The following is a 26,101-nucleotide window of genomic DNA, read 5'->3' as shown; positions in this document are numbered from 1 at the left end:
AAAGCTGCCCTCATCCATGATTTTATCTTGGAGGAGGGTGCTGACCTGGCATGACTTACCAAGACTTGGTTGGGCCTGGAGGGGAGGGTTTCCCCTCTCAGAAATGTGCCCACCCAAGTTTTGGGTTCTGCACCAGCCAAGAGCCCAGGGGAGGGAAGGAGGGTGGCTGTTGTCATCTGTGAGTTGTTATAGGTTTCAGGGGCTCTGCACTGCAAAGAACCAGATGTGAGGTGCTCTGGCTGAAGCTGGGCTTAAGGGAACAGTTGGAAGTGCTGCTGGTGTACCACCCTCTGCTGCCCAGCAGCATCCCTGGCTGAGCTTCTGGATTCCATTGCTGGATTGGCAATAGAGTCCCCAAGGCTGTTTGTGCTTGGGGATTTCAACTTGCCACCCAGTAACTTTGAGTCCAGAGTGGCTTAGGAGTTTGTGGCCTTCATGGCAACCATGGACCTATCCCAAGTCATTGATGCCTGACACATACCAGAGGTCACAAGCTAGTTCTAGCTTTTGTCTTGGGGCAGTTGAGATGTGATCTAGCAGTGCAGGACATTAACATCAGTCTTGCTGTGCACAGATTACTCTCTGGTTGTCTTTTGATTCACTGGTAGCACCCTTCCCTGCAGGGAGACAGGACCATTCAATTGGCCGGTCCCCGTGACGTTCCAGAGAGAGCTTGGGGTTTTTCCTGAGGATCTGGTGAGAGGTTCAGCCAAGGCTCTAGTCACTGCCTGGAATGGGTGGGTAGCTGAGGCCTTGAACTGTATCACTCCTATGCAGCCTCTCCCTGCGTGCCGATTCTGGGGTACAAGTTGGTTTACTGAGAAGCTCCAGGAGATGAAGCACCAGAAGAGACACCTGGAATGCAGTTGGAGGAAGACTCAAAGTGAGTCTGACCAGATAAGGGTAAAAGCCCATATTAGGGATTTTTTGGCAGTAAGAGTGGCAAAACCTCAATATTTCTCCACCCTTATTGTATCCACTGATACCCATCCAGTATCTGGCTCTGTTTGGGTTTGAGCTGCTGTGAAACCTTGTACCAAGCTCTGTATGTGGAATCAGGGGAATGGAATGTGTTTGGGTTATTTTGCCTGTTCAAGGACTTTTCCCGCAGACCATCAGGAACCGTTAGGAGCACCTGTGGATATGGACTTGAGAAGATTCTAAGGGGGAGGGATTTTGTTTTCACTGAGGGTTTTTAGTTTGAATTTGCCCGCGCTTTTAGCATTCTCAGCTTTCTTTGTGATCCTGCATGCTGTTCTTTAATAAATCAGATATCCTTAAACTTCAGCCTGTGAGTCTGATAATGTTTTAGAATAGGCAATCATTGCACAATCACTATTGGGTAGGGAGGGCCCTTTGAAACATCTATTGGGCTACTGTGAGGATGATTCAGCTATCCAATGGGTATAGGCTCTCAGATTCATTCTCTGGCTGGGCAGAGCAGGTTGAGGTGCCTGGGGCATGGTCTGGGGGTGTGATCTGGGAAGAATATGAGCTGGTGACTCCCAAAGAAGTGGACAGAGCTCTCCATGCTGTCAGCTCAGCCACCTGTTTACTGGATCCCAGCCCTTCCTGGATTGTAAAAGTGGCCAGGGAGGTGATCTGTGGTTGGGTTCAGGCCATGGTGTCAGCGTCTCTGAGGATCCAACCATTTTTGACAACAACTGACCAATCTCCAACCTTCCTTTTTTGGGGAAGTTTGTTGAGAAGATGGTTGGTCTGCAGCTGATGAGAACTAGGGAGGTGTCCTGTTCAGACTATGCACCGGGCAGATTAATATCAAAAATACTCTTTATTAAATAACGATTTACAATAAATAAGTCCTTGAAGTACAAAGTGCTGGGTTCAACAAGCCCAACTGGGCCACAACAAGGCAGTGGAACAGGACTTCTGACTGGAACTGGAAGGCTGGAAGAGACTGGAACTCAAGGTGCTGCTAAAGCTGAGGACACAGGTCTCAAACTGGAACAGTACTGGAGAGGCTCTGCCACTGGAACACTGGGTGGCTAGCAACCCACGCCAGACTGGAAACCAGTAACTGGAGTCTCGAAGCAAAATTATGAACTGCAAATGGGGCTGGGCTTGGCTAGGAACTCTGGACTAGGCTGGATTCTCTGGACTGAAGACTTGGAGCTCGGCTGGGAACTCAGAGCAAAACTGGACTTGGCTGGAAGCCCAGGACTAGGCTGGATCCTCTGGACTGGAGACTTGAAGCAAGGCTGGAAACTCGGAGCAAGGCTGGACTCGACTGGAAACCCTGGACTGGGCTGGATTCTCTGGACTGGAGACTTGGAGCAAGGCTGGAAACTCGGAGCAAGGCTGGACTCGACTGGAAACCCTGGACTGGGCTGGATTCTCTGGACTGGAGACTTGGAGCAAGGCTGGAAACTCAGAGCAAGGCTAGACTGGAATACAGTTTCACTACAGGATAGGTGTGAAACTCTGGAGCAAGGCTGGGTACCCAAGACATGGCTGGACTGCACTGAAGGCATACCACGGGACTGAGAGTCAAAGGCACAAAGGAGCTGCGTAGAAGATTGTGGAGTTCCAAGGCTGGAGGCAAGGCTGAGATTGCTGGGCACGGTGAATACAGAATCCCCAATGGCATCAAAGGCAGGATTCAAGTCCTCTTCAGAGCGGAGCAAGGGCGCTGATTCCTCATCGGCAACAGACGCTGTCTCCAATGCAGGTAAGGACTCTTCCGCTGAAGCTGCAGGCTTGGAGGATCAGTTGTCTCCGGCAGCTCACTCTTTGCGCGTCTGCCTTTTATCCTGATCCTTGGCACACCTGGACCCTTCTGCAGCCAATTGAGCTGCCTTTTCTTTTGCGCGCTTTTCTGTCTGACGTTGGCGTGCACTGATTGGAGGGTTCGAATCCTCCCCCGAATCCTGGCCAATCAGCGCCTTGGACTCTTCCCGTGCTGCTGGCTCATCCTCGAGTTTTGTTTTCCTGGTTTCAGCCTGGTAAGTTTCTATTTCCTCCTCTGACTCAGGAGTTTCACTTTCTGAGTCAGAGGCAGGCTTGACTCTGACAGGAGGAAACAACCCATTTCAGTTGTGTTTCAGGCTGGGATTTAGTACGGAGACAGCCTTGGTGATACTTGTTGATGACCTGTGGTGGAGCCAGGATGATGGTGGTGTATCCATCCTTGTACTCCTTGCTCAGCAGCTTTCAATACATCAACCACAGTATCCTTCTGAGCCAGCTCCGTGGTTTGGGGACTGGGGCACCAATTTATGATGGTTCTCTTCCTTTTTGTGGGGCCGGTTCCAGTCGGTGTTGGTGAGGGGGAGAGAGCATTCCCTAGGCTCCTCCTGTGAGGGGTTCTTCAGGGTTCTATCCCCTCTCCTCTCCTTTTAAATATTTACATGAAATCACTGGGTGAGGTCATTAGTATGCTGATGATACCGAATTACATCTTTTGGCCTTGAGTCAGTCAGGTGAAGCTATCAAGGTTCTGTCCCAGTACCTGGATGCTCTGTGGGTTTGGATGGGGAGAAACCAGCTCTGCCTCATTCCTACCAAGAGCAAGTGGCTGTGGGTCTTGGGGCTACCCAGATCTGGGGATATTCCAGCTTTGACCTTGGATGGGGTAGCACCCAGGCCTTTGGCAAGGAACAGTGAGACTCTTCGCTTCATCACATTGGCCATCTTTTATCTTTATCTTTTATTGTAATTTCTTAGATTGTTGTGAGCTGCTCAGAGTTATTGTGAGTCAAGCTGCATACAAGTTTCGTAAATTATTATTATTATTTGAACTGCATAATAAAAGGCAGTTCTAATTTCCCTGTATATAGCAATGACAACACTGTATTTTGAATTTGCATTTGGGGTATACACTAGATGATCTTGGCAACAAATACATACATACATACATAAGAGACAAATAGAACAGGAAAAATGACATTATTCGGCCAACAGGCAAAATTTTTGTCTTTCTAAACCTGATATATCATAAATCGATTTCTTTTACTTCAAAATATTTTCTGATACAGCAAGGTGAAATTTATAGAAATGCAAGACTATGAAAAAGAAATGTATTTGGCTCACCTTGAATTTTGCATCCCTTGTACATAGGAATTAGTCTATCCATATCTTCTGGAGGTTCAAAAATTGGCTCTAGAGTTGGATCGAAGAGATTCAGCATGGTTGCAGCAAGCTGAAAACCAATCTCCTTGGAGCTGAAATTGCTGTGTGTCCATTCATTAGCATAGTATATATTGGAAAATTTGGTTAAAGGACCTCCAGCTCTGATGGTCACATCATTGGTATGGAAGTTGGTATCAATCACAAGTCTCCCATCATAAACCAGACATGCATCATTAACTGCTTTGAACGTCTCATAATCCACTCTTCTTTTGGTAAAGTTAAAGAATGCCTAAATAAATTTTTGGTCATTAGTCATCCTCTAAAGCAACAGCCATAATACAAGTCTGCTTAGTTAAATTGCAAATTTCGCTTAATTTGTAACCTAATATGCAACTTTAGTGGAAACTAAACATGAACAGAATGACATTAAGCATTACTAAAGAAGTACAAAAGGAAAACTTTCTGGTCAATCATAGTCGAGTTCCAGTAAGTGGTAAATAATTAAATGTATTTTTTAGAATATTTAGTGCTCAAATAGATGAGTATCCTTACTATGTCAGTGTACTTCAGGCATTTTCCAATAGGTGAAGTATAGGCAACATTATATTGGCTTGCTTGGGACAAAGCTGGGCTTTGGATACACTTGCAGCATACTGGTCAAAATGTACTAAACTGACCATTAGTGAACTTAACATTAGCAAAGTGCATTGCATGCAGCATTGGTATAATTAAGGCTAGTAACCTAGACTACTCCTTCCGTCTCTTACTGAAAAGTGTTATGTGAAAACTTCTATTGACCAGACCCATGATGGGTGGCAAAGGTCAAGATTTGATGACAACCATGGCAATGGAAGATTGTGACTTAGAATGTAACTGCATGCTTATTAACTGCATGAATTAATAAATGAAAAAAGAAAGAAAAAAATGTGTACTGTATATTTGTGAAGGATGCCATAGATCTGCATGAAGGTGATATGACCTTGTGTAGTGGATGAATACACACATGGAAGTGAAGGTGTAGGTTTAATTATGAATGAGAAGGCTAAAATTTATGTCAGAAAGTATGACTTGGGGTCAGCTAGGTTGTTGGTCCAAAGGAAAAGAGTACAGGTAGTCCTCGCTTAACAACCACAATTGGGACCAGCAACTCCATCACTAAGTGATGCGGTCATGTGACCATGATGGACTTAGGACTTCACTTCTGCTGTAGTCATTAAGTGAGACATCACATGACTGGGACTTTCAATTTTACTGCCAGTTTCTATATTGACCTTGCTTGTTGGAAGCTGGCTGTGAAGTGCACAAATGGCAATCATGTGACTGTGGGATGCTGAGACAGTCGTAAACGCCCACCGGTTGTGAAGCACTTGAATGTTGATCATGTCACCGTGGAGATACAGAGATGGTCATAAGTGTGAGGACTAGTTGTAACTTCAAACAGTTGTCAAACAGGGCAGTCGTTAAGTGAGGACTACCTGTAGTTTGATCACAGATGCATGTTACATGGTATATAATTTTCCTGCTAACTCATTCTTGGTTGGGGGAAAGTATGTAACATTCTAAATAAATGTGATGTATAGGGAAAAATATTCTGTTAGATGATAGGTGGGAATGAGACAAGACAGTATTAAAAAAATTGATTTGTCCAGTTGCAGCCCCAAGAACGAATGAGAATAGTGACCGATGAGTATCTGCTTAGAAAAAGCTCTTTGTATCAAGTATGTGGTTTAAATGTAAGTCTATTCATATGTACACATGGAAAAAGAGTCAATATAAATCTAAGAGCCCAACTGATTTTATTTTTTATCATAAAAGATTGAGATAATTAGTGAAGGGTGATCACAAGGGTAATGAGATGCTCTGAATGTGAGACAAGCCATTTCTGGTAGTGTCAAAAGTAGAACTTAGGAAAAAAGGACATTGAAAAAAGAAGAGTGAAAGTAGAGATATTGCAGGAAGAGAAAGTATGAGTCTTGTTTGACATAGTAAAGGTAAAGGTAAAGGTTTCCCTTGACGTAAAGTCCAGTCGTGTCCGACTCTAGGAGGCGGTGCTCATCTCCGTTTCAAAGCCTTGGAGCCGGCGTTGTCCATAGGACACTTCCGGGTCATGTGGCCAGCATGACTCACGGAACGCCGTTACCTTCCCGCCGAAGCGGTACCAATTAATCTACTCACATTTGCATGTTTTCGAACTGCTTGGTGTGCAGGAGCTGGGACGAGCAACGGGAGCTCACCCCGCCGCGCGGTTTCGAACCGCCGACCTTCCGATCGACAGCTCAGCGGTTTAACCCGCAGCGCCACCGCGTCCCATTGACATAGTAATAGTAGATTATTCTCCCAATTGGACAAATGGAAAAAAGATGTAAGAAAAGATGATGTGACACTCTAGTTTTATTTGGTTAAAATGGAGTCTAGAGTTCTGGCTATAATTATCCTTTGGATAAGATTAACTTGCTTCCCAATGAGCTTAGCTCTTTTATCACTGAAGGATAGATTCTGACCCTCACTATCAGCAAAATTAGCATTATTAAGACTCTCTCCATTCTACTTGCTTTTCCTAGGTTATGAGCAAGACAGATCATTTTAAAACAACAACGATAATATCTTTTAAAAAATGTCTATTTTACCAATAGTCAAAGTAATTCCTGAAGTTTATCTCAAGCAGCTAGGAGCCCCGAAACATAGAAAATTCTTTTCTAGAGTGCTTATGTCCCTATGGGTCTGGGCACATTGAAGCTATCGAACATGTTCTTCTTTATTGCTTATTTTATGTTATATTTCCAGCTGCCTGGCCATACCAATCAATTTCATGTATTTTTACTTCTTCTGATTTAATCCTCCTGTAACATACAATGTTGCTACATTTTGCACAGCAGCTTGTAAAACCAGCCAGAAATTGGCCAGTACGATGAGTTAAACAGTGCTAATAAACCCATGCTTATGTAACTGCATTGTTATACTGCTGCTTATATTTATTTTTTCCAGACATCTTGTCTAACAGTTGTACTACTGTAGCCCATTAGTATAGAATAATTTGCTTTTTTATTTTTATTCTCTTTTTAGCTATCGTATTTTATCACTTTTATTATAGTATATAATTATAAACTGATTTACTACATCATCATATATTATTTTATAATTAATAGTAATAACTTACTTTTTTTTCCTCTATAGAATTATTAATTTGAAACTATCTCATCTTATTATAGAGCAGATCTTTGCCATCCTGTGGTCTACCTGGACCATTACATTTTCTTTTGGGATCTTCTGTTTTAATTCATTTGTAAGCAGCTAACCATGATTTGAGGGTTCTATAAATTATCTCTTTGCTTGCATTTTTAATATTTAAAACCCAGTCATGTGCACTTGTTCCTCCAAGTATACATGCTGGTCCTAGCCCAGGCAAATGTGGAGGATTAAGGAAAGACCTAGCAACCTACCTTGTAAAAATTTTGCAAACAGAACTAGGACCAGCCATCCTTGATAAAGAAGTCAAGTGGGCAATGAACCAACTGCCAAACGACAAGGCCCCAGGAGTTGACAGCAACCCTGCAGAATTGCTAAGGCCAATACCAACTGCAATTATCAGAGCTTTGTGCCAGAAAATTTGGGAAACCAACACACGGCCACATAACTGGAAACAATCAGTATTTATTCCATTGCCAAAAAGGGGGATTCAAAGGAGTGTTCTAACTACCGCACTGTTGCTCTCATATCTCATGCTAGCAAGATTCTACTGAAAATCATACAACAATGCCTGGCTCCAGTCATCAAAAGGGAACTACCAGATGTCCAAGGTGGTTTCTGACAGGGTCATGGCACCCGTGATCATTGCAAACATTCAATGGATAATGGAAAAATGTTGCAAATTTCAAAAGAACATTTATATGTGCTTCATCAACTACAGGAAAGCTTTTGATTGTGTGGACCATGAGAAACTATGGAGAGCCCTAGCAGACCTTGGGGTGCCACTACATTTGGTGAAGTGGTGAAATCACTGTATGGAAATCAGGAAGCCACTGTACGAACTCAATATGGAGATACTGATTGGTTCAAGTTCAAGAAAGGTGTGCAACAAGGTTGCATTCTGTCACCTTTCTTATTCAATTTGTACACTGAAGTGCTCATCAGGAAACTGGAGCTAGATGAATCAAAAATTGGAGTGAAAGTTGGCGAAAGAAACATCAATAACCTTCAATATGCGGATGATACAACCCTCCTCTCAGAAACCCAGGAAGGCCTAAAGCACCTAATCATGAAACTCAAAGAAGAAAGCTAGATATTCTCTTTCTGAATATCAAAAAGACCAAACTCATAACAACTGCAAAGAATGGAAACATCAAAATAGTAATTCTGATTACTATTCAAATAGTTGCAAATGCAGCCAAGAAATAATATGCTGAATCATGCTGGGGTGCACAGCAATGATGAGTATGAATCAAATTTGGAAAACCAAGGATGTCAGCTTGACAACTAAGTGTAGACTAGTCCGCACAATCATGTTCCCCATAACTACATATGACTGTGAAAACTGGCCGATGAAGAAGTTGGATAGAAGGAAAATTGATTCTTTTGAACTATGGTGTTAGAGGAGGCTCTTGCGCATCCCTTGGACTGCAAAGATAACAAAGAAGTGTTGAAGCGCATTGAAACTGGACATGACAATAGAAGGAAAAATAACAAAACTTAGACCTAGTTACTTCGGTCATGTCATGAGATCAACATTGTTGGAGAAAGACGTTATGCTTGGAATGGTCAGTGGCAAAAAGACAACGAGGATGCCAAAGAACGCACTGGTTGGATGTAATCAAAGCAGACACAGGCCAAAATATAAAGCAACTGAAAGAAGCTGTACAAGATCGGAAATCATGGAGAGAGCTGACTTATGGAATTGCCAAGGGTTGGATATGACTGAATGGATAATTCGATTTGATTAATATTTAAAGTTTAAAAAGTATTTTACATGTTATCTTCTTTTTAAAAATAAAGTTAGATTTTGTTTACCTCCTGTTAAATTGGTCTGTCTCTCAAGGAAGGGCTTTACATGATAGGACCTGGTAGTGGCATTACAGATATTTTACCTTTTGTGTTTTGATCTTTTAATCACCAGAAAGATAGTACAGGTTGCAAGAGTCTTATTTCTCTCATACACTGAGGTTAGGGGGAAGATACCAGCTGAGGCAAACCCTGAAAGATAGGTAGTGGCAACAGAAACTGCCAGACTGCTGTCCCAAAATATCCACAAGGCTTCTGAGACAGGAGTCCCAATCTTCCACACTATGGGCTCAATAATCTGCTTATGTGTCATCAAATTGGTGTTGACTCTTGGCAACCACATATATAATTTTTTTCAGGAGGACAGTCCCCAACCTGGTCTTTCAGGTTTTCCAATAGTGCACCCATTGCTGCTGGACATCCTCTTCTCTCTCCTTCCACCTTTCCCAGCATTATAGACTTCTCCAGAGAACAAGGCTTTTGCATAATGTGTCCAAAGTATAATAATTTGAGACTGGTCATTGTGCCTCAAGTGTGAAATCTCAGTTGCTTTATTTGATGATCCATTTGTTTATCTGGCTATCCAGGCATTCTCAGGAGACTCGTCTAACACCAGAGTTCAAAAGCATCAGTACTTTTGATACATCAGAAGAAGTATCCTGCTTCTTCAAAATCCAATAGTTACTTCCATAGAGCATCACAGAGAAAATAATTACCTGCATGTTTTGATCTTTGTAGATATAGACACATCCTGGCAGCTGATTATCTTTTCCAGGGCCTTCATGGCTACTCTACCAAGTACTAGTCTGCAGTTATATCTTGACTGTTGGTTCCTTTACTGTTGATTGTTGATCCTAAAAGGCAGAAGCTATCTACCTCTTCATTATCTTCGTCAATTCTAAGGCTCGTACCTGTTGTCCTTAGTTTGGTTTTCTTTATATTTAATCATAATTCTCTTTTTTCATTTTGCTTCTTTATTTTCATTACTACAGCTTTCAAATCATTTGGATTTTCAGGTATTAGCATCATCAGTTGTCAGATCCCCCCGATCAAAGGATTCACAGAACCCCTTACTGGAGGATCTGCCATCATTTCCTTGTGAATGGTGTAGACTCTGTGTCACCAGATGGGGGGGGTGAGGTTGGAGTGTGAAGTGGATTATTATGGCTATGGAAGACATCAAGGACAATGAATTGAGATACATCTGGATTTAGATACACTACCTGGATGGGAGGGGGGTGACATGCTGTCGTGGGAAAGGGAACAAACTAAGGGAATGTAGTTTTAAATCTAGGTTTGAGCGGGAACTCTCCATTCGCAGCTTTACTTCTGTACCGTTCATTTCGCTTCATTAAATAGTTAAAGGAATCTCAGCCTCTTGACTGTGATTGTGTGAATGCTCGAATGACCAGGTGCTGACATCAGTATTGTGCAGATTATTGATGTTTCTTCTTCCAGTTATAAAACCACACTCATTTTCTTCCAGTCCAGCTTTCCTCAATATACATTCCACATATCGGTTGAATGAATGAATGAATGAATGAATGAATGAATGAATGAATGAATCAATCAATCAATCAATCAATCAATCAGAGTATAGTTTACAGCCTTGTCTTATTCATTTGCCAACCTGGAGCCAGTCTGTTCTGCCATGACTGTTTTGCCATGACTTTCACATGAAGACAAAGAAATGTTCTGGGATTCCCATTTTTCTAAGCACACAGCTCAACATGACTGACAAGACTGAAGGCCTTTCTATAATCAATGAAGTATGCATTGATTTATTTTGGGTATTCTTTGGCTTTCTCAGTTATCTAGCGTGCATCAGCAATAATGTCTCATGTTCCTTGGCCTTTGCTAAAACCTGATTGAACATTTGGCATCCCCCTTTCCTTGTTGGATGAACCTAAGCATTATTTTGCTAGCATGTAAAAAATGATAAAGACTTTTTTTGAAAGACTGGAAACCTTATATGGACTTTCTGTTGAAAGAAGAAAAGATGAATTAATGATTTATGGATTTGGGGAATAAAAAGGGTTAAAAGGGAAGGGGAAGGGAATTACAAAGTAAGAGAAAAAAAGAGGGAAGGGAAAGAGTAAGATGGCAACTACTTGATCGAAAGAAGGGTAGAAGCCATGTTGTCTTTTTTCTCTTTTCTTTTTCTTATTTTTTCTTTTTCTTATCATTCTTTTTTAATACTTTTATTGTATTTAAAAATGCTAATATTTTTTTTAAAAAAACATCTGGCATCTCCTTTTTCATATAGGGCTCAAATCTGCATTGGATAAGGATTATTTTGCTAATATGTGAAGTTAAGGATATGTATGATAGCTGGCACCCTCTCTTAAGTCTTCTTTCTTTGATATTGGGATGTGGAGCTATTCCAATCTATTTGCCACATCTATTTTGCTGTTGTCTGGATTTGCTGGCATAGCTTGACTACAACCTGTACTCACCCTGATTCTATTGCTTGCCATATTTTTGTAGCTATTCCATTAATTCCTAGCCTTCCAGCCTGATAACAACCAGAGTGTTGATCTTATTTCATCTTCTAGTACTAAAGGTTCTCATTAGTAATGAATATCTTCTAAGGTATCTCGGATGTTTATTTATTTATTTATTACATTTGTATGACACCTGGCTCCCAATGACTCTGACATGTCCTCAGCTGTTCCTCAGCCCATCATCCAGCACTGTATCATCAATCATGCTATATTTTCTATCCATGTGGTTTTCTTGGAAAAACACAGGAGTGGTTTAGCATTGCCTTCTCATGCACAGTATGAAATAATGCCCTTGCCATTGTTAATACATTGATCATCTGCTTCTGCCATCTTCTTATATTGCTGCTGCCCTATATAGAGGCTGCTTGCTTTAGCCAGGCAGCTGGAATGACACTCTTGGCATACACTCCTGGCATTCTTCGCTCATCCCTCCCAGGAATAACACCACCATCCCGCCAGGATGAAGCACTGCAACAGGACTCGGGGGAGGGGGGAATAATCTGCCACATTTTTAAAATATATGGTGTTTTGTATACATAGCCTGCACAAAATTGTGGGAAAAAATGCAGTATAAAAGGTAGATTATTTTTGCAGACTTCCCCCAAACTGTAACTTTATTCTGTAAGACACAATGAGCTTAATCTGTAAGATCAAGCAAGCCAAAACAGTAATGTGGAAAGCTTAAAACGGCATAATCAAAAACTAGACTAAGATTCATACCCAAGGTTCAAAATATGTTTCAGGCACAGCCAGATCCAAAAGCAGAGTTCCAGAGTTCAAACCTGCTCCAGTTGTTCAGTTGACATACAGTAAAACAGAGCAAAGGAACATACTTACAGAACATTGCAACTTAAATGGCTTTGTATTAGTAGTGAAAGATGCAGATGTGATTGGATCTGGGTGATTTCCATCATTCCATTGAGCCAACAGACTATCATGGTGTTCAGTTATACCAGCCCTGGACAGTGCTTTCTTGATAGCCTTTTCTATTATGTTGTTATTGAGAGAAGTAATATTGGAGTACAAGGGAGGGTGCACAAGGTAGATACGATAGCCATCAATTCCTAATGATAAGAGGGATTCTATAGTGGTGTAAACATCAATTGTATTCCCATAGACAATAATATTCCCTGGAGAGAGCAAAAGAAAAAACAGAAGAAAAATGAGTAACATTTTAAACTAAAAACTCATTAATGTAATTCAGATGATAATAATACTGAAGTTATCTGTGACCTCCTTGTTGCTCTGATGCTATGAAGTCAGTAAACAGAATTACCTAACAACAATAGCTAAGATAATTTAGTGAAAAATCTGAAGAATGCATCCCAGAAGTAGGAAGCATTTTACATCAATGTAGGGCATCTTTATATCTTAGTGTGAGAACCAGTGGGGAAGAGGAAGGAAAAAGAAGTACCATCTTTTATCATATCCCTCTAACCACCCTCTATGTTTGTTTACAAGATTTCCAAATAAAACAATAAAAAGTTTAAAAGCGTGATGGGAAACTGGAAAGGAAAGAAGAAAAAACATTGCCATCCAAATTCTCTTACTCCACAACTAGAAAGTGTATTTATCCCTTATCTATCTTTCTTTGTCAGATATAATGAAATCCACAAAACAGAGGTACCAGAACATAAGATATTGATGACCTCCTACAGCAATCTTTACTAACGTAACCCCAGAAATGTTGGGCTGCAGTTCCCATCAACTCTACCCAGCGTGGTGGGCACCAAAGCTATTGCATATAAAATCTAAAGAAACTGAATTTCTGTTAAATACTGTAACATATAATGATCCTTCTAGCTAATGTGAAGCACTCTCTCATGATATAGTTGTTTGTGCGTGTATATATTACTTCCTTCCACAGAGACCTACCTGCTGTTTTTACAATTAGGAGAGGATGACCTGCTGAGCAGACTATGGTTTCCTGACATTCACCCAGCTGGGTGTGAAGTCAGGCAATCGCTGCATTGGTGCCCACATTGTAGAAGAAACTTTGTTTGGAGATTCAGTGAACTCCAACAATAGAGTGCTGCTGCCAAACCTGAAAGAGAGCCAGTTTGGTCTAGTGGTTCAGGTGCTGGGCTAGAAACCAGGAGGCTGTGAGTTCTAGTCCTGCCTTAGGCACAAAAGCTGGCTGGGTGACCTTGGGCCAGTCTCAGCCCAACTCACCTCACAGGGTTGTTGTTGTGGGGAAAATAGGAAGAGGAAGGCGTATTAGGTATATTTGCCGCCTTGAGTTATTTATAAAAATAATAAAGGTGGGATAAAAAAAAACCTGAAAATAGATTTATTTGCCTAGATCTTCCTTTAATGTTATCAGCTGTCCTGGTAATTGTATAATGATTTTTAAATGGCTGTTTTTATACTTTATCCTACATTTATATTTATTTTATTTTAATTATATATATTCTGAAAATTTTGATATTTGCAAATGAATAGTAGTACAAAAATTATGAAAATGAATCTATATACTACTAAAACTCTCAAGTCTGTAACTTTTAACTGAGCGAAATGGTGTGTCATAGGGCAAAACTTTTTCAACCAAGGTACCTCAAATGGGCTAACTTATAGAATGTGTCCAAAATCGAGGACCCATGATTCCCATGGAATAGAAATCTGGCAAATTTTATAAAACATTTTATGACATAAACAAAATACAAAATGTCATAAAACATTTTCTTTGGTCAAATCCTGATGTTCGTGCTATACAGTTCAACACTGGCTACTTTCAAGACAGATACATCTCTCCCTGAATTTTAAAGAACTTTTCCAGTATATTAGAAGTTCTGGCACTGTTGAAAGCATTGAGGAATCTGGTAAGGAATTACCTCTGAAACGATGACCCAGTGGGTCACAGGTTGTCTAGCAATGAATAAATCTAGTAATTGTTGGTTTAAACCATATTATGTGGCTTATCCCCCCCGCTCCACGGGGGTTACACAGAGAGGTGGTGGGACAAATCAAGTAGAGCTGAATTTTTTTTTTAATTCATTAGAATACATCTACTGCTCTCTTTGTCTTGACCTATCTAGAGTACAGCCCTAAATATTTTAGGGTGAGTTGATCTACATGGACAAATGCTTAATTCTGCAACATTTAGTTGAAAAGTATAGTGCTAAGCCTTGAAACTTTTTAGCTGCTTTTGTTGATTTCAAATAGCTTTTGATTCTTTCCTGAAGTACAGATTACAGAAGAAGCTGGAAGCCCCTACAATAGATTGTGGCTCCTTCCTCTTATTTGAAGCCTATGTGAAATCACCTGCTTGAAGAGTTGTTGTACTCCATACTTGTATTCCCATTTTTTTTTTCAAACAAATGGGTGAGCAGGGCTAAATATTAGCTCCCTTTTGTTTAACTTCGACGTCAACTCATTGGTCCAACCCGTTTCTGATCCTACCTTCCACTCCCAATGATGGCTAATACCCCCTACTATATGCGGACAATGCAGCCATTTTTTCCTTCTCAGCTATAAGATTGAGAAGAGCCTTCCAGGCTTTTGCTTCTTTCTATTCTATTCTGAAGAAAAGGTTGTTCTAAATTATTTGAAGGCCAATGTTATGGTCTTCTCCAACCATTTAATGAAATATGCCTGGCAGATCAGTGGACATAAAATAGAGCCAGTTAAAACATTTAGAAGTCTGAATGTTGTATTCCAGGCCTTGTGTTCCTGGAGGCCATAGACTATGCATGGTATGGAGTCCACCCAGAGATGTGTGGGTGTGATTCTCAGGTTCTTTTTGGAAAATGGGTGTTTGTATGTCCCTTCTGCAGTTACAGCTTGTCAGTATAAGGCAATTGCTGCACAGGCCTGCATCTGCAAGGACTTCTCCCTTCTGGAGCAGTCCAATCCAAGCTATTGGGATCCCCAGATATGTTTCCAATAATACCCTTTGATTGGAGGCAGATCTTAGTTCAGCAGAAGCACAATTTTGGATCAGTAAGATCATCTACTGGCTTAAATTAACATTCTTCCCAAAAGTTCAGCCTGACTGACACTATTAGAAACCATTTCCTCAACTTGGAAGACTTTGGAGGTAAAATTACAAAGCCTATCTATAATTGGTGGCTTAAGACGCACTCTCTGCCTTTTAGTTTCCCTCTTCTATCTTCTATTTTTTGTACTTTTTCTATTTTTATAATGGTTTTATAATTTTTATTTGTAAGCCACCCAGAGTCACTTTTATAGTGAGATGGGTGGTGTATAAATTTAATAATAATAAAAAATAGCCTTGCATTTTTTGAGTTTTACTAAAGCTAAAGAATTTATCAAGCAGCAAATAATGGATATCAATTTGTAGAGAGAGAATGCTAGGGGCTTCCCTTGTTTTAAAAAGGGGAATTTAAATATTTTGTCCTATCCTGATTAAGTTTCTACAGTATATAGACTCGTTACTGCAAAATACTGTTTGGATTTTCAGTACTTTATCCTGTGAAAATGTCAGTTAAGTTTGGGGTTCATGACTTGGTTGTCAGTCATTTTTACACATTCTTAGCAGAACTAAATCCTTTGTAAGGTTCCAGTATCCAATGGTTTCAGTGATTAAATAAGGAAACCACAATTTATTTATTTATTTATTTATTTATTTCTCAGATTTGTACTACCGCCCATCTCCCTCCAAAGAGGGACCCATCAATCAATGACATTTTGTTGTCTTTGGCAATTATCTTAGGCAATTATGACTATTGGATTTTTAAAAATCTACAGGTGTCTCCCCACTACTGAGTTAAAGTGGCAGCCACCAATACTTGAATCAATACAAAATGATACATTGGCATGAAATTGGCCTTGAAGGATTTCATCAAGATGCTGGACGATACTATACTCTTCAATCCACAAGCAGTCAAAAATTTGTGCTCTCTTTCTGTTGGGAAAATGCAGTAATTGTAAAATGCTTTTCTTTTTTTTTTCCTGTTTTGCTACCATACTTCTAATTTTCACCAACAGGTAAGCTTCTAATATGGCTATTTGTCCTAATACTTCTTTGACCTATTTGCTACTCCATACATGGTAAATGCTTTTTCCTGTGTGTGTGTGTGTGTTAGGAAAAGAGTGGAAAATTATACGCAGACTATGTTCCAGATCCAGCTTCTCCATCGTCCCAATGGTCTAAATGTTATCAGGGAACATAAAGAAGAAACCTATCTATCATCAGTTTGCCTGTGCAAGCCAGCACTAGAAATGCTTTCTCCCTACTACATGTGCAAAGGCAGTCATTGTAGGAAAACTGGGGAGTTGCATTCTTGTTTTGCCCCACACAGGGATTGCTGGTCACTACAATTAAAGCCAACATGGCTCTGGGTCTAGGTATTTAAGACAATGCCTTTCCATGGCCAGAAAACTCGTAAGTGCCTTAACCTCTATACCAGTGTTTCTCAACCTTGGGAACTTTAAGATATGTGGACTTCAACTCACAGAATTCCCCAGCCAGCAATTGAAAGGCTAAGAAACACTGCTCCATACCAAAGTGGCTCTCTAATATAACTCTATCTCGGTGGTGGTGTGGTGGAGTTTTGAGTTAATGGTAAAAATCCATATCAGTTTCTAAACAGATGGACAATACATTCACAAATTTGGAAACTGGCATACTTGGGATCCATGGAGATCTTAAAATCAAGGAAGTCCATGCTTTTTAATTTGATAAAGATTTGGAAACACTGAAGAGAATTATTGCTACTGAATTAAAATTCTTAGAAGAAAAGGATCAATCCCATGATAACTTATTACAAATCTACAAACTGTATGAATTAAAATATATGGCCAACTCACCAGAAATAATTAGAAACAATTAACCTACTTTGGATACTGAACAGCAGAAACCTTTGTTTAATTACATGGAATAATGCATTCAGGAAATCTTCTCATTGCTGGTTGATTTTAAACTTGAAATAATGGACACTTACAGATTAATAGCAAACAACAACTTCACAGAGCTCTGCCCCTATAACTGTTACATTTCTGAAATCTAATACTAGAGATCAGCTTTACAACTTTCCAGACAAGCCACCAAACTGAAATACCATGGATGTAAGGTTATACTTTATCCAGATCTTCCTTCACAAACAGTCTAATTTTCTGCCTCTCTCTTGGAAATGAGATCAAGATTTATAATACCTTTTGCCACTGTGGAATTTTATAGGCTCTGCACTTCTCTGTTGAATAACACTGATGTGTGTGTTTGTGTGTGTGTGTGTGTGCACGCACACACACACACACACACACCATTCAATTGTGTCTGATCCTTGGAGACTGCTTGGGCAAGTCCCTGCAGTTTCTTGGCAAGGTTTTACAGAAGTGGTTTGCCATTGCCTCCTTCCTAGGGCTGAGAGAAAGTGATGAGGCCAAGGTCACTCAGCTGACTTAGTGCCTAAGGTGGGACTGGAACGGGTGGTCTCCCAGTTTCTAGCCTGATGCCTTAACCCCTACACCAAATTGGCTCTATTAGATATTAAAAGGGACGAATTTGCAACAACCTGGAATATTACAGCCTCATAGAATATGTGTTTCTTGCAGAGTAATGCTATCAAATGAAAAACTCTTTTTGAGACCTAGGAGTGGGAATGGACAAACCATTAGTGGATATTCAAATAAAGCATGTGGGGTAGCTAAAAGCAATCCTAAAATGTATGTGGTATACCAACATCACAACTTGAAAGATTCTTTATTTTTGTGATAGTAAAGATAGCTATTGTAACTATTGCTCTGATAAACTTTTATGGCCCTGTTAAGAATACTGCTGAAATAGTTCAAAGCTGTTTGTCTAAATTACTATCAATATATAATTTATGCTAGAGATTTCAACTCAGTTTAGGACTCTCAGATGCCTAGGTGGATCAAATTATGGATTCTTCAACAGACCCCACTGCAATCTCAGACCATGCTTCAGTGACTGTAAGTGGGAAGTTTAGTAACTATAAATCAGCCAATTCTAGATGGTACAGGTAGTCCTTGTTTAGCGACTGCCTTGGGCAGCAACTGTTTGCAGTTACAACAGTGATGAAAAAAGTAACTTTGCGACCAATGCCCACATTTACAACCTTTATAGTGTCTCTCTCTCAGTCACATGTTCACCATCACTGTCAGTGGTTGCTAAACTAAGCAGTATCAATTATAGACTACTGTATTGAACAACAAATTATCAATTTTCTGGTAAAAGCTGAAATGGAAGAGATTTGTCAGGAAGATAAAAATAAACTGGCACAACCATTGACATTACCAGAAATTAGAGACATCTCAGTCTATAAAACTAGTGAAAACTCTCAGACCAGATAGAGTTCCACTTAAATGTACAGACTTTCCTAGATGTATTGGCATCTATATTGTTAGAGGTCTAAAATCAATAATTCCTTTTTTAATATTTCCTTTATCATTTTATGAGGCATATATTACAATAATATCAAGGCCTGAAAAAGACCTTACTAGATATGCAAGCTATGGACTAATATCTTTGTTTAATGTAGATGCTAAAATATTAACTTGAACTCTAGCCAGGAGACTCCAGAAAGTAGTACCATTATATCATTGGGCTTTTAAGTTAACATTTTGGGTCTCTGTGTGAATGAGATCTTTTATGAATATTCCCTTTTGGGACCTATTTGGAAAGCAGGCATATTTGGCAAGTTTTAGGGTCCGGGTATACCGAAGAGGGATGTTAGTTTCCAGCCTTGAAAGCTGTCTGGCACATTTGGTCATTAATAGGTAAGTGCTTATGTTTTAATCTTGAATCACATGAGAAACTGACATTGCAAAATAACCCAAATTTGAAAACCGCAGAGATAGTGTTTTATTGGAATATTCGGGCTAAACAAGGGATCAATTCTTTAACTCATCTTATTTCTAACAGTAGCTTTAAAGACTTTGGGAGACTGCATGTTGATTATGACTTCCCTATAATATTTGCTCAGTTATACATACAACTGAAATATGTACCAATAAAAAAGTACCTGCAATTTTAGAGATGCAGCACTTAAACAGAAACTAATAATTCAGTTTTATAAGGAATTAAAAAGTAAAATGAAAGTTAGTATAAGTAAGTAATTGAATTGTGGAACAAAGAATTAGAATATCCAATTTTGGAGAACCAATGGGTTGAAGTATTAAGAAATGTAAAACATACTTCTTATAATTTAAAATTTAAATTAATTCATCAGAAAATACTATGGCATATTTATTAGACCCCTAAAGAATATTTAAAAAGGGATAGGCATTAGATTTTTTTGTGTGCTGGTGTTGTAAGAAATATAAATGTCCTAACAGCCAGGAACCACGCTGAGAGAAGGAATAGGTCTCTAGTGTTTTATTACTGCTACATTAGACAGAAAATCCTAACAAACTGAAGAAGTGTGGGAAAAACCCAGACAGATAAACCCCAAAAGTTAAGGCGGGTCTGATCTGTGTCTCTTTGAATGGCTGCTTAACTCCTCTGTACTATGCATGTGTTTTCCCCCCTGGATAGGGGCCCCCTCCTGCTCACCATCAGTGCTCATGACGTCACCCTCCCCTCCAGATTCACATTCCATTTCAGCCCCCTCCCTTCCAGAGGTCTCATGAGAGTCCATCTCCCCCTCCAAGCTCCCAAGGGAACTGGGCAACGATGGAAATTCTTCAAAGGAAAAGTCCTCCAAGGACGAATCAGTGCTGCTCTCCAGGTCTGATAACACTTCTGGCCCAGGTGGCTGCTGCTGGAAAATAGCTAGATAATTAGAAGATTCTTCCCCCCTCCCCCTTGGGAAATGCAAGCCTGAGGTGGAGGGCTGCGGCTCCCCCTCCTCCTCTCTCTCTGGCCTCAGAGCCTCTGGCAGGGGTGGAGGTTGCCAACTTACAAACTCCTCTGCTTGGGATTCCTCTGCTTGCTCAGTCAAGTGAGGAATCTCTGGTAGAGTGTGAGGCTTGGGTTTGTGAGGGAAAAGCTGATGGAATCGTTGAACCAGCATTGGTGCATGCACATCTCTGGCATTTTCCCACGTGCGCTCTTCCTCAGGGTACCCTTTCCAGTGTATTAAATATTGGATGCCCCTTCCCCTCCTCCTAGAGTCCAGAATTTCCTCGACTTCGTATTCCTCCTCCCCCTCCACAATTACTGGAGGTGGGGGGGGGCATTTGCGATCGTAAGGTACTTGGGGGAGGGTCTTTGGCTAGCAAGGCTCTGTGAAACACTGGATGGATTTTCATGGATGCTGGCAGCTTTAAGCGATAAGCCACTGGATTTATCTGCTGTACCACAGTGAAAGGGCCGACAAACTTAGAGTCCAACTTCTTGGAGGGTCTGGTAGAAGTAAAAAACTTGGTAGAGAGCCATACTTTGTCTCCTACTGCAATCGCTGGCCCCTCTTGTTTGTGAGCATCTGCAGCTCTCATGTAAGCACTCTTTGCCCTGTTCAGCTGCTCCTTTAACAACTCTTGTGCAGCTTGTTGCTCTTTAAGAAAATCAGCTGTGGCTGGGACAGTTCCCTGCTGGGAGGAGGTGGGCAACACACGAGGGTTAACCCTGTAGAGTGCTTGGAAAGGAGACATCTTGGTAGAGGATTGCACAGAGTTGTTATAAGTAAATTCTGCCATGGGGAGCAGGGCTGGCCAATTGTCTTGCTGATAAGTGGTGTAACACCTGAGATACTGCTGTAACCATTGGTTAATTTTCTCAGCTTGCCTGTTACTAGCTGGATGATGCGATGATGATAGGTGGATCTGGACCCCTAATGACTGGAAAAGGGCCCTCCAGAACCTGGAAGTGAACTGAGGGCCTCTGTCACTCACCAAGTGATTTATCATGCCTCTAAAAACATGGTCCATGAACAACCGCGCTGTGGCTTGTGCAGATGGGAGGCCATTGCAAGGAATAAAATGCGCCATTTTAGTGAAAAGGTCCACCACCACTAGTATGGAAGTCAGCCCCTGGACCGGGGGTAATTCAGTGATGAAATCCATGGAGATTGTATCCCAAGGCCTACTGGGGGTGGGTAGCGGTTGCAAGAGTCCTGTGGGCTTCCCTGGGAGAGGCTTGGCTCGTCTACAGGTATGACAAGAAGCAACGTAACCCTTTATGTCTGCAGTCATCTTAGGCCACCAGTAGTCTCTCAGAGCTCTATGGAGAGTTTTGAAAACACCTCCGTGGCCTGCCGTTCGATGGTCATGGCAAAGTCTCAGTACTACTTCCCTCAATGAGGGGGGAATGTATAATCGCCTGCTATGCCAGAGGATTCCTGCCTCCACATTAAGGGGGGAGGCAGTGTCTTGCGGGCCCCTCTGGAGGTCATCCATCCTGGCCCTGGCATACGGGTCCTGTTGCTGCTGAGCTCTGACTCTTGTAAATAGGTCCTCTGCTTGTCTGCCTGCTGCTAAAATCTCTGTCTGGTTCCCCCTCATAGACTGCTGGAAGTTGTGAGGTTGTAATATAGTAGCCTGTACCTCCTGGTGAGTAGTGGGGGTTGTCTGAATAGATCGAGACTGGGCATCTGCCAAACGGTTCTGCACCCCGGGAACATAAGAAATAACAAAATTGAAACAGGAGAAAAACTGGCTCCATCTGATTTGGCGTGGGGTGAGGGATCTGGTGTTTTGTAGAAGCTGTAAATTCTTGTGATCAGTGCAAACTTTCACAGGAAAGGTTGAACCTTCTAGCCAGTGCCTCCACTCTTGAAATGCTGCTTTAATTGCTAGCAACTCCTTGTTAAAAACATCATAGTTTCTCTCTGCTGGTGAGAGCGTGCGGGAGAAAAATGCACAAGGGAGCAATGTATTCTCTGTTTTGTTTGTATATTGCAATAAAACAGCACCAATAGCAGTATCTGAAGCATCTGAATGCATTATGAATTGCTTCGTGCGATCAGGGTGCTTTAAAAGTGGCTGGGATGCAAAGAGTTGCTTAAATTCTTGGAAGGCTGCTTGCTCCCTCTCCCCCCAAATGAATTTTGATCCTTTCTTCAAAAGCTGTGTGAGGGGTTTAGCCCTGTCACTAAATTTATTTATGAATCTCCTGTAAAAATTGCAGAACCCTAGAAAGTTTTGTACCTCTTTCACATTTTGGGGGGGTTGCCAAGAGAGAATTGCCTGGACCTTAGAAGGATCCATGGATATGCCTTCTGTTGATATTTTATAGCCCAGGAAATGTAATTCAGTTAAATCGAAGGCACACTTCTCTAGCTTGGTGAACAGCTTGTCCTCTCTCAGTCTTTGTAAGACATTATGTACATGGGTTACATGAGTTGTAGCATCCTCAGAGAATATTAATATGTCATCTAGATAAATGACCAGATACTTATCTAGTAAATCAGAGAAAATTTGATTCATAAATCGGGAAAATATGGCTCCTTCATTAGACAAGCCAAAGGGCAAAACAAGGTACTCAAATTTACCAAACCTGGTATCGAAGGCAGTCAGATATTCATGCCCCTCTTTCATCTGGATCAGATTGTATGCATTCCTGAGGTCCAACCTAGTAAAAACACGTGCTTTCTGTAAGCGATCGAGCAGATCAGATATTAAGTGGAGTGGGTAATTTTCCTTGACGGTGACTTTATTGAGGGAACTGAAATCATGCACCACTCTCATGGGTGCCTCCTGGTTTGCTGGTGCCAACGGGTCAGGCTTCTTTGGTACGAAGAAGGTAGGAGCAGACGCTGGAGAAGTAGATGGTCGGATGAAACCCTTTTGGAGATTAGAATCCAAGTAATCTTTTAAGTTGGCTAGTTCCTTGGGGGACATGGGATATTGTTTCCTTGCTGGAATCTTGGCTCCTGGTATCAACTCAATGGTGCAATCACAGTCCCTAGGGGGCGGGGTAGTGCTGTGGCCTCTTGTTCGCTGAAAACATCTGCGAAATCTGCATACTTGGCTGGCAACTGGACCCCCCCTGCTTCAGTGACTGCGTTGGTTGCTGGAGAGAGAAGAGCGGCTTGAATCTTGTGGTGCTGGCATTCCTTAGCTGGGAAGGAGACTGCTCCCATAGTCCAGTCCAACAATGGGTTGTGGATCTTCAGCCAAGGTGTGCCCAGGACTATAGGCACATTAAGTGATGCAGTAACATAAAGTTGGATCCACTCAGTGTGGTCTCCTGTTGTTAGTTGCAAAGGTTCTGTGAAACTTCGAATCAGTCCTGCCTTGAGGGGCTGGCCATCAATGTCTCAACTTCTATGGGACGTGGCAATTCCATGGTCGAGAGGTTCAGGTCTTGTATAGTCTGTACATCAATAAAATTGGTGGAAGCTCTGGAATCCATGAGGGTCTCTAGCTTGACCTGGTGCTCTGGGTTTATGTGCATTATGACTGGTAAGTAGTAAAAGGATTGCCTGTAATCCTTGGAATGAGCCCTTCTTAATTGATTGATGGTCTCCCTGCTGAGCTCTGTGGAGGGAGACCGACAGAGTTTCCCTGGTTGGAAGTCGAGGTGGAGGTGGCTCTTGGTTCTGCCGCTTGCCCTGGGGCTCTTACGGAATTTGCTTGGCTTCTCGCTGGGCAAGCTCTCACCATGTGTCCCTGGACTCTGCAGTAGAAACAGAGGGCGCTCTCTCTCCTTCTCTGTCTCTCAGCCTCGGAAATAAGCCTCCTGCTCATCCTGATCTGCATCGGCTCCTCTGGTCCTGAGTAAAGAGATGCTGCGGAGAGAGCTGGAAATCCTGGAAGTGCTCTGAGGCCCCTGTTTCTCCCTGGCTGCATCTGTCTGAGTTCTTCTAGCCTGGCATCTATGACCACGGACAGTTGATATAAACCTTCTAGGGTAGCTGGTGTTCCCTGGTGCACTAATTCATTTTTAATTTCCTCATCCAGCCCCTGTTTGAATTGGTCTTTCAAGGCACTCTCATTCCAGTCCAGATCTCCTGCTAACAGCTTGAAATCAGCAATGTAAATTCCCACCCTCTTGTTGCCTTGCTTGAGCTTCCGAATTTCCCGGCTGGCAGTGACCTCTCTGATTGGGTCGTCAAAGTGTGCTCGGAACCCTGCCAGAAAATTCTGGTAGTCGTTGAGAATTGGGTTGTTGTTCTCCACCATGGGAATAGCCCATTTGGCTGCTGGGCCCTTTAGCAGACTTAAAATGAAGGTGACTCTGGTTCTGTCTGTGGGAAACTCTGCCGGTCTGCTGTCGAAAAACATTGTGCACTGTGTGAGAAAGGTTCTCAACTGTCCTGCTTCTCCTCCAAACTTCTCTGGTAGACTGCCCTGGGATCTCAAGACTACTGGTGGAGCTGCTGCTGCTGGTACTGGTTGTGGGTTAATCGGAGCTGGTTGTTGTAACTGCTGTAGCATGGCTGCTTGTAATGTGTTGATCTGGAGATCTACTTGTTGTTAATGTTGTTGCAATGCTGCTGCCAGTTGTTGGATGGCCTGCCAAATTTCCTGGTTTTCCGAAGACATTTTCCCAAATGTCTCTCCCCTTTTTTTTTGTTCCTCCCTCTTTCAATGGGAGTAGAGAGTTTGTTAGGATTGATGTCCTAACAGCCAGGAACCACGCTGAGACAAGGAATAGGTCTCTAGTGTTTTATTACTGCTACATTAGACAGAAAATCCTAACAAACTGAAGAAGCGTGGGAAAAACCCAGACAGATAAACCCCAAAAGTTAAGGCAGGTCTGATCTGTGTCTCTTTGAATGGCTGCTTAACTCCTCAGTTCTATGCATGTGTTTTCCCGCCTGGATAGGGGCCCCCTCCTGCTCACCATCAGTGCTCATGACAATAAAGGTCGTTTAACACAGATGTTCTGGTCTTCTCTAGATATAGCCTTGCTTTGGCTTCAAATCACTAATATGTCAGCATAATTTTGGGAAGACATATTATAGCTAAGCACCTTAATATGATGTTGAACTATATTCCTGAAACATGGAATTTGTTGTCTCGTGAAAAGCTTTGGTTCTACTGAGCCCAGGACACTGCAAAGAGGATAATTTAATGTCATTTGGAAAGACACTTACTCTCCCAATTTTAAGGAATGGATCCAGGATACAAGTCTGCTATCTATTTTTGAAAAGCAGTATGTTTCTATATGGTCTAGGTTTAATAATAAGCTTAAGAATTGAATTGAATTTGATATCACTATCTCTGGTTATTATATTGATCTCTTTTTGTTTCTCGATTAATTAGTTTTTCTTTGTCACATTTAGTTAATTATACTGACTATAATATATCCAGGGGCCTTTTTTTCTTCACTGTATAATCAGTGTCTTTTTTTTTCCTTGTTGGCATTACAGGGTTTTTTTGCATGTCAACATTAAAATCTATAAATGAATGAATGAATGAATGGCTGCATTCAATTTACCTTAATTTGTACAACACAACAGTGAACCATATATTATTAACTTTGGCTAAGATGACACAGCAGTCTTGCTTCAGTGTGTCAGGTAAACGCAGCCTTTCTTCACCACCTCACTTCCCTCAGAGGACTGTTAAGTAGATGGCATGAAGAGAGCCAACATGCATAACATACCTTTTTTAAACATGAGTAAGAATGTTACTAACTCATACAGACACTCAGAAACAAAATAGTACACTTGCATGCAGATGTACACACACACACACTCACATAA

The 26,101-nt window shown here is 41.4% G+C and overlaps 1 protein-coding gene across 1 annotated transcript in view; it reads right to left on the bottom strand.

The window, feature by feature from the left end:
• The window catches only part of CFAP61 (cilia and flagella associated protein 61), a 174,902-nt gene that overhangs the window by 31,350 nt on the left and 117,451 nt on the right, over positions 1-26,101 (bottom strand). Inside the window, exons 20-21 of the mRNA XM_063299927.1 lie at positions 12,426-12,718; positions 4,051-4,378 (exon numbers count right to left, since the gene is read on the bottom strand). Of these exons, the coding sequence (XP_063155997.1) occupies positions 4,051-4,378; positions 12,426-12,718 (621 nt within the window). The remainder of the gene's footprint in view (positions 1-4,050; positions 4,379-12,425; positions 12,719-26,101) is intronic.

The sequence above is a fragment of the Candoia aspera genome, chromosome 3 (assembly GCF_035149785.1).
Source record: "Candoia aspera isolate rCanAsp1 chromosome 3, rCanAsp1.hap2, whole genome shotgun sequence".
In the NCBI taxonomy this organism is placed as follows: domain Eukaryota; kingdom Metazoa; phylum Chordata; class Lepidosauria; order Squamata; family Boidae; genus Candoia; species Candoia aspera.
Note: the sequence above shows the minus strand (reverse complement) of the source record. Positions and strands in the feature narration are given on the sequence as shown.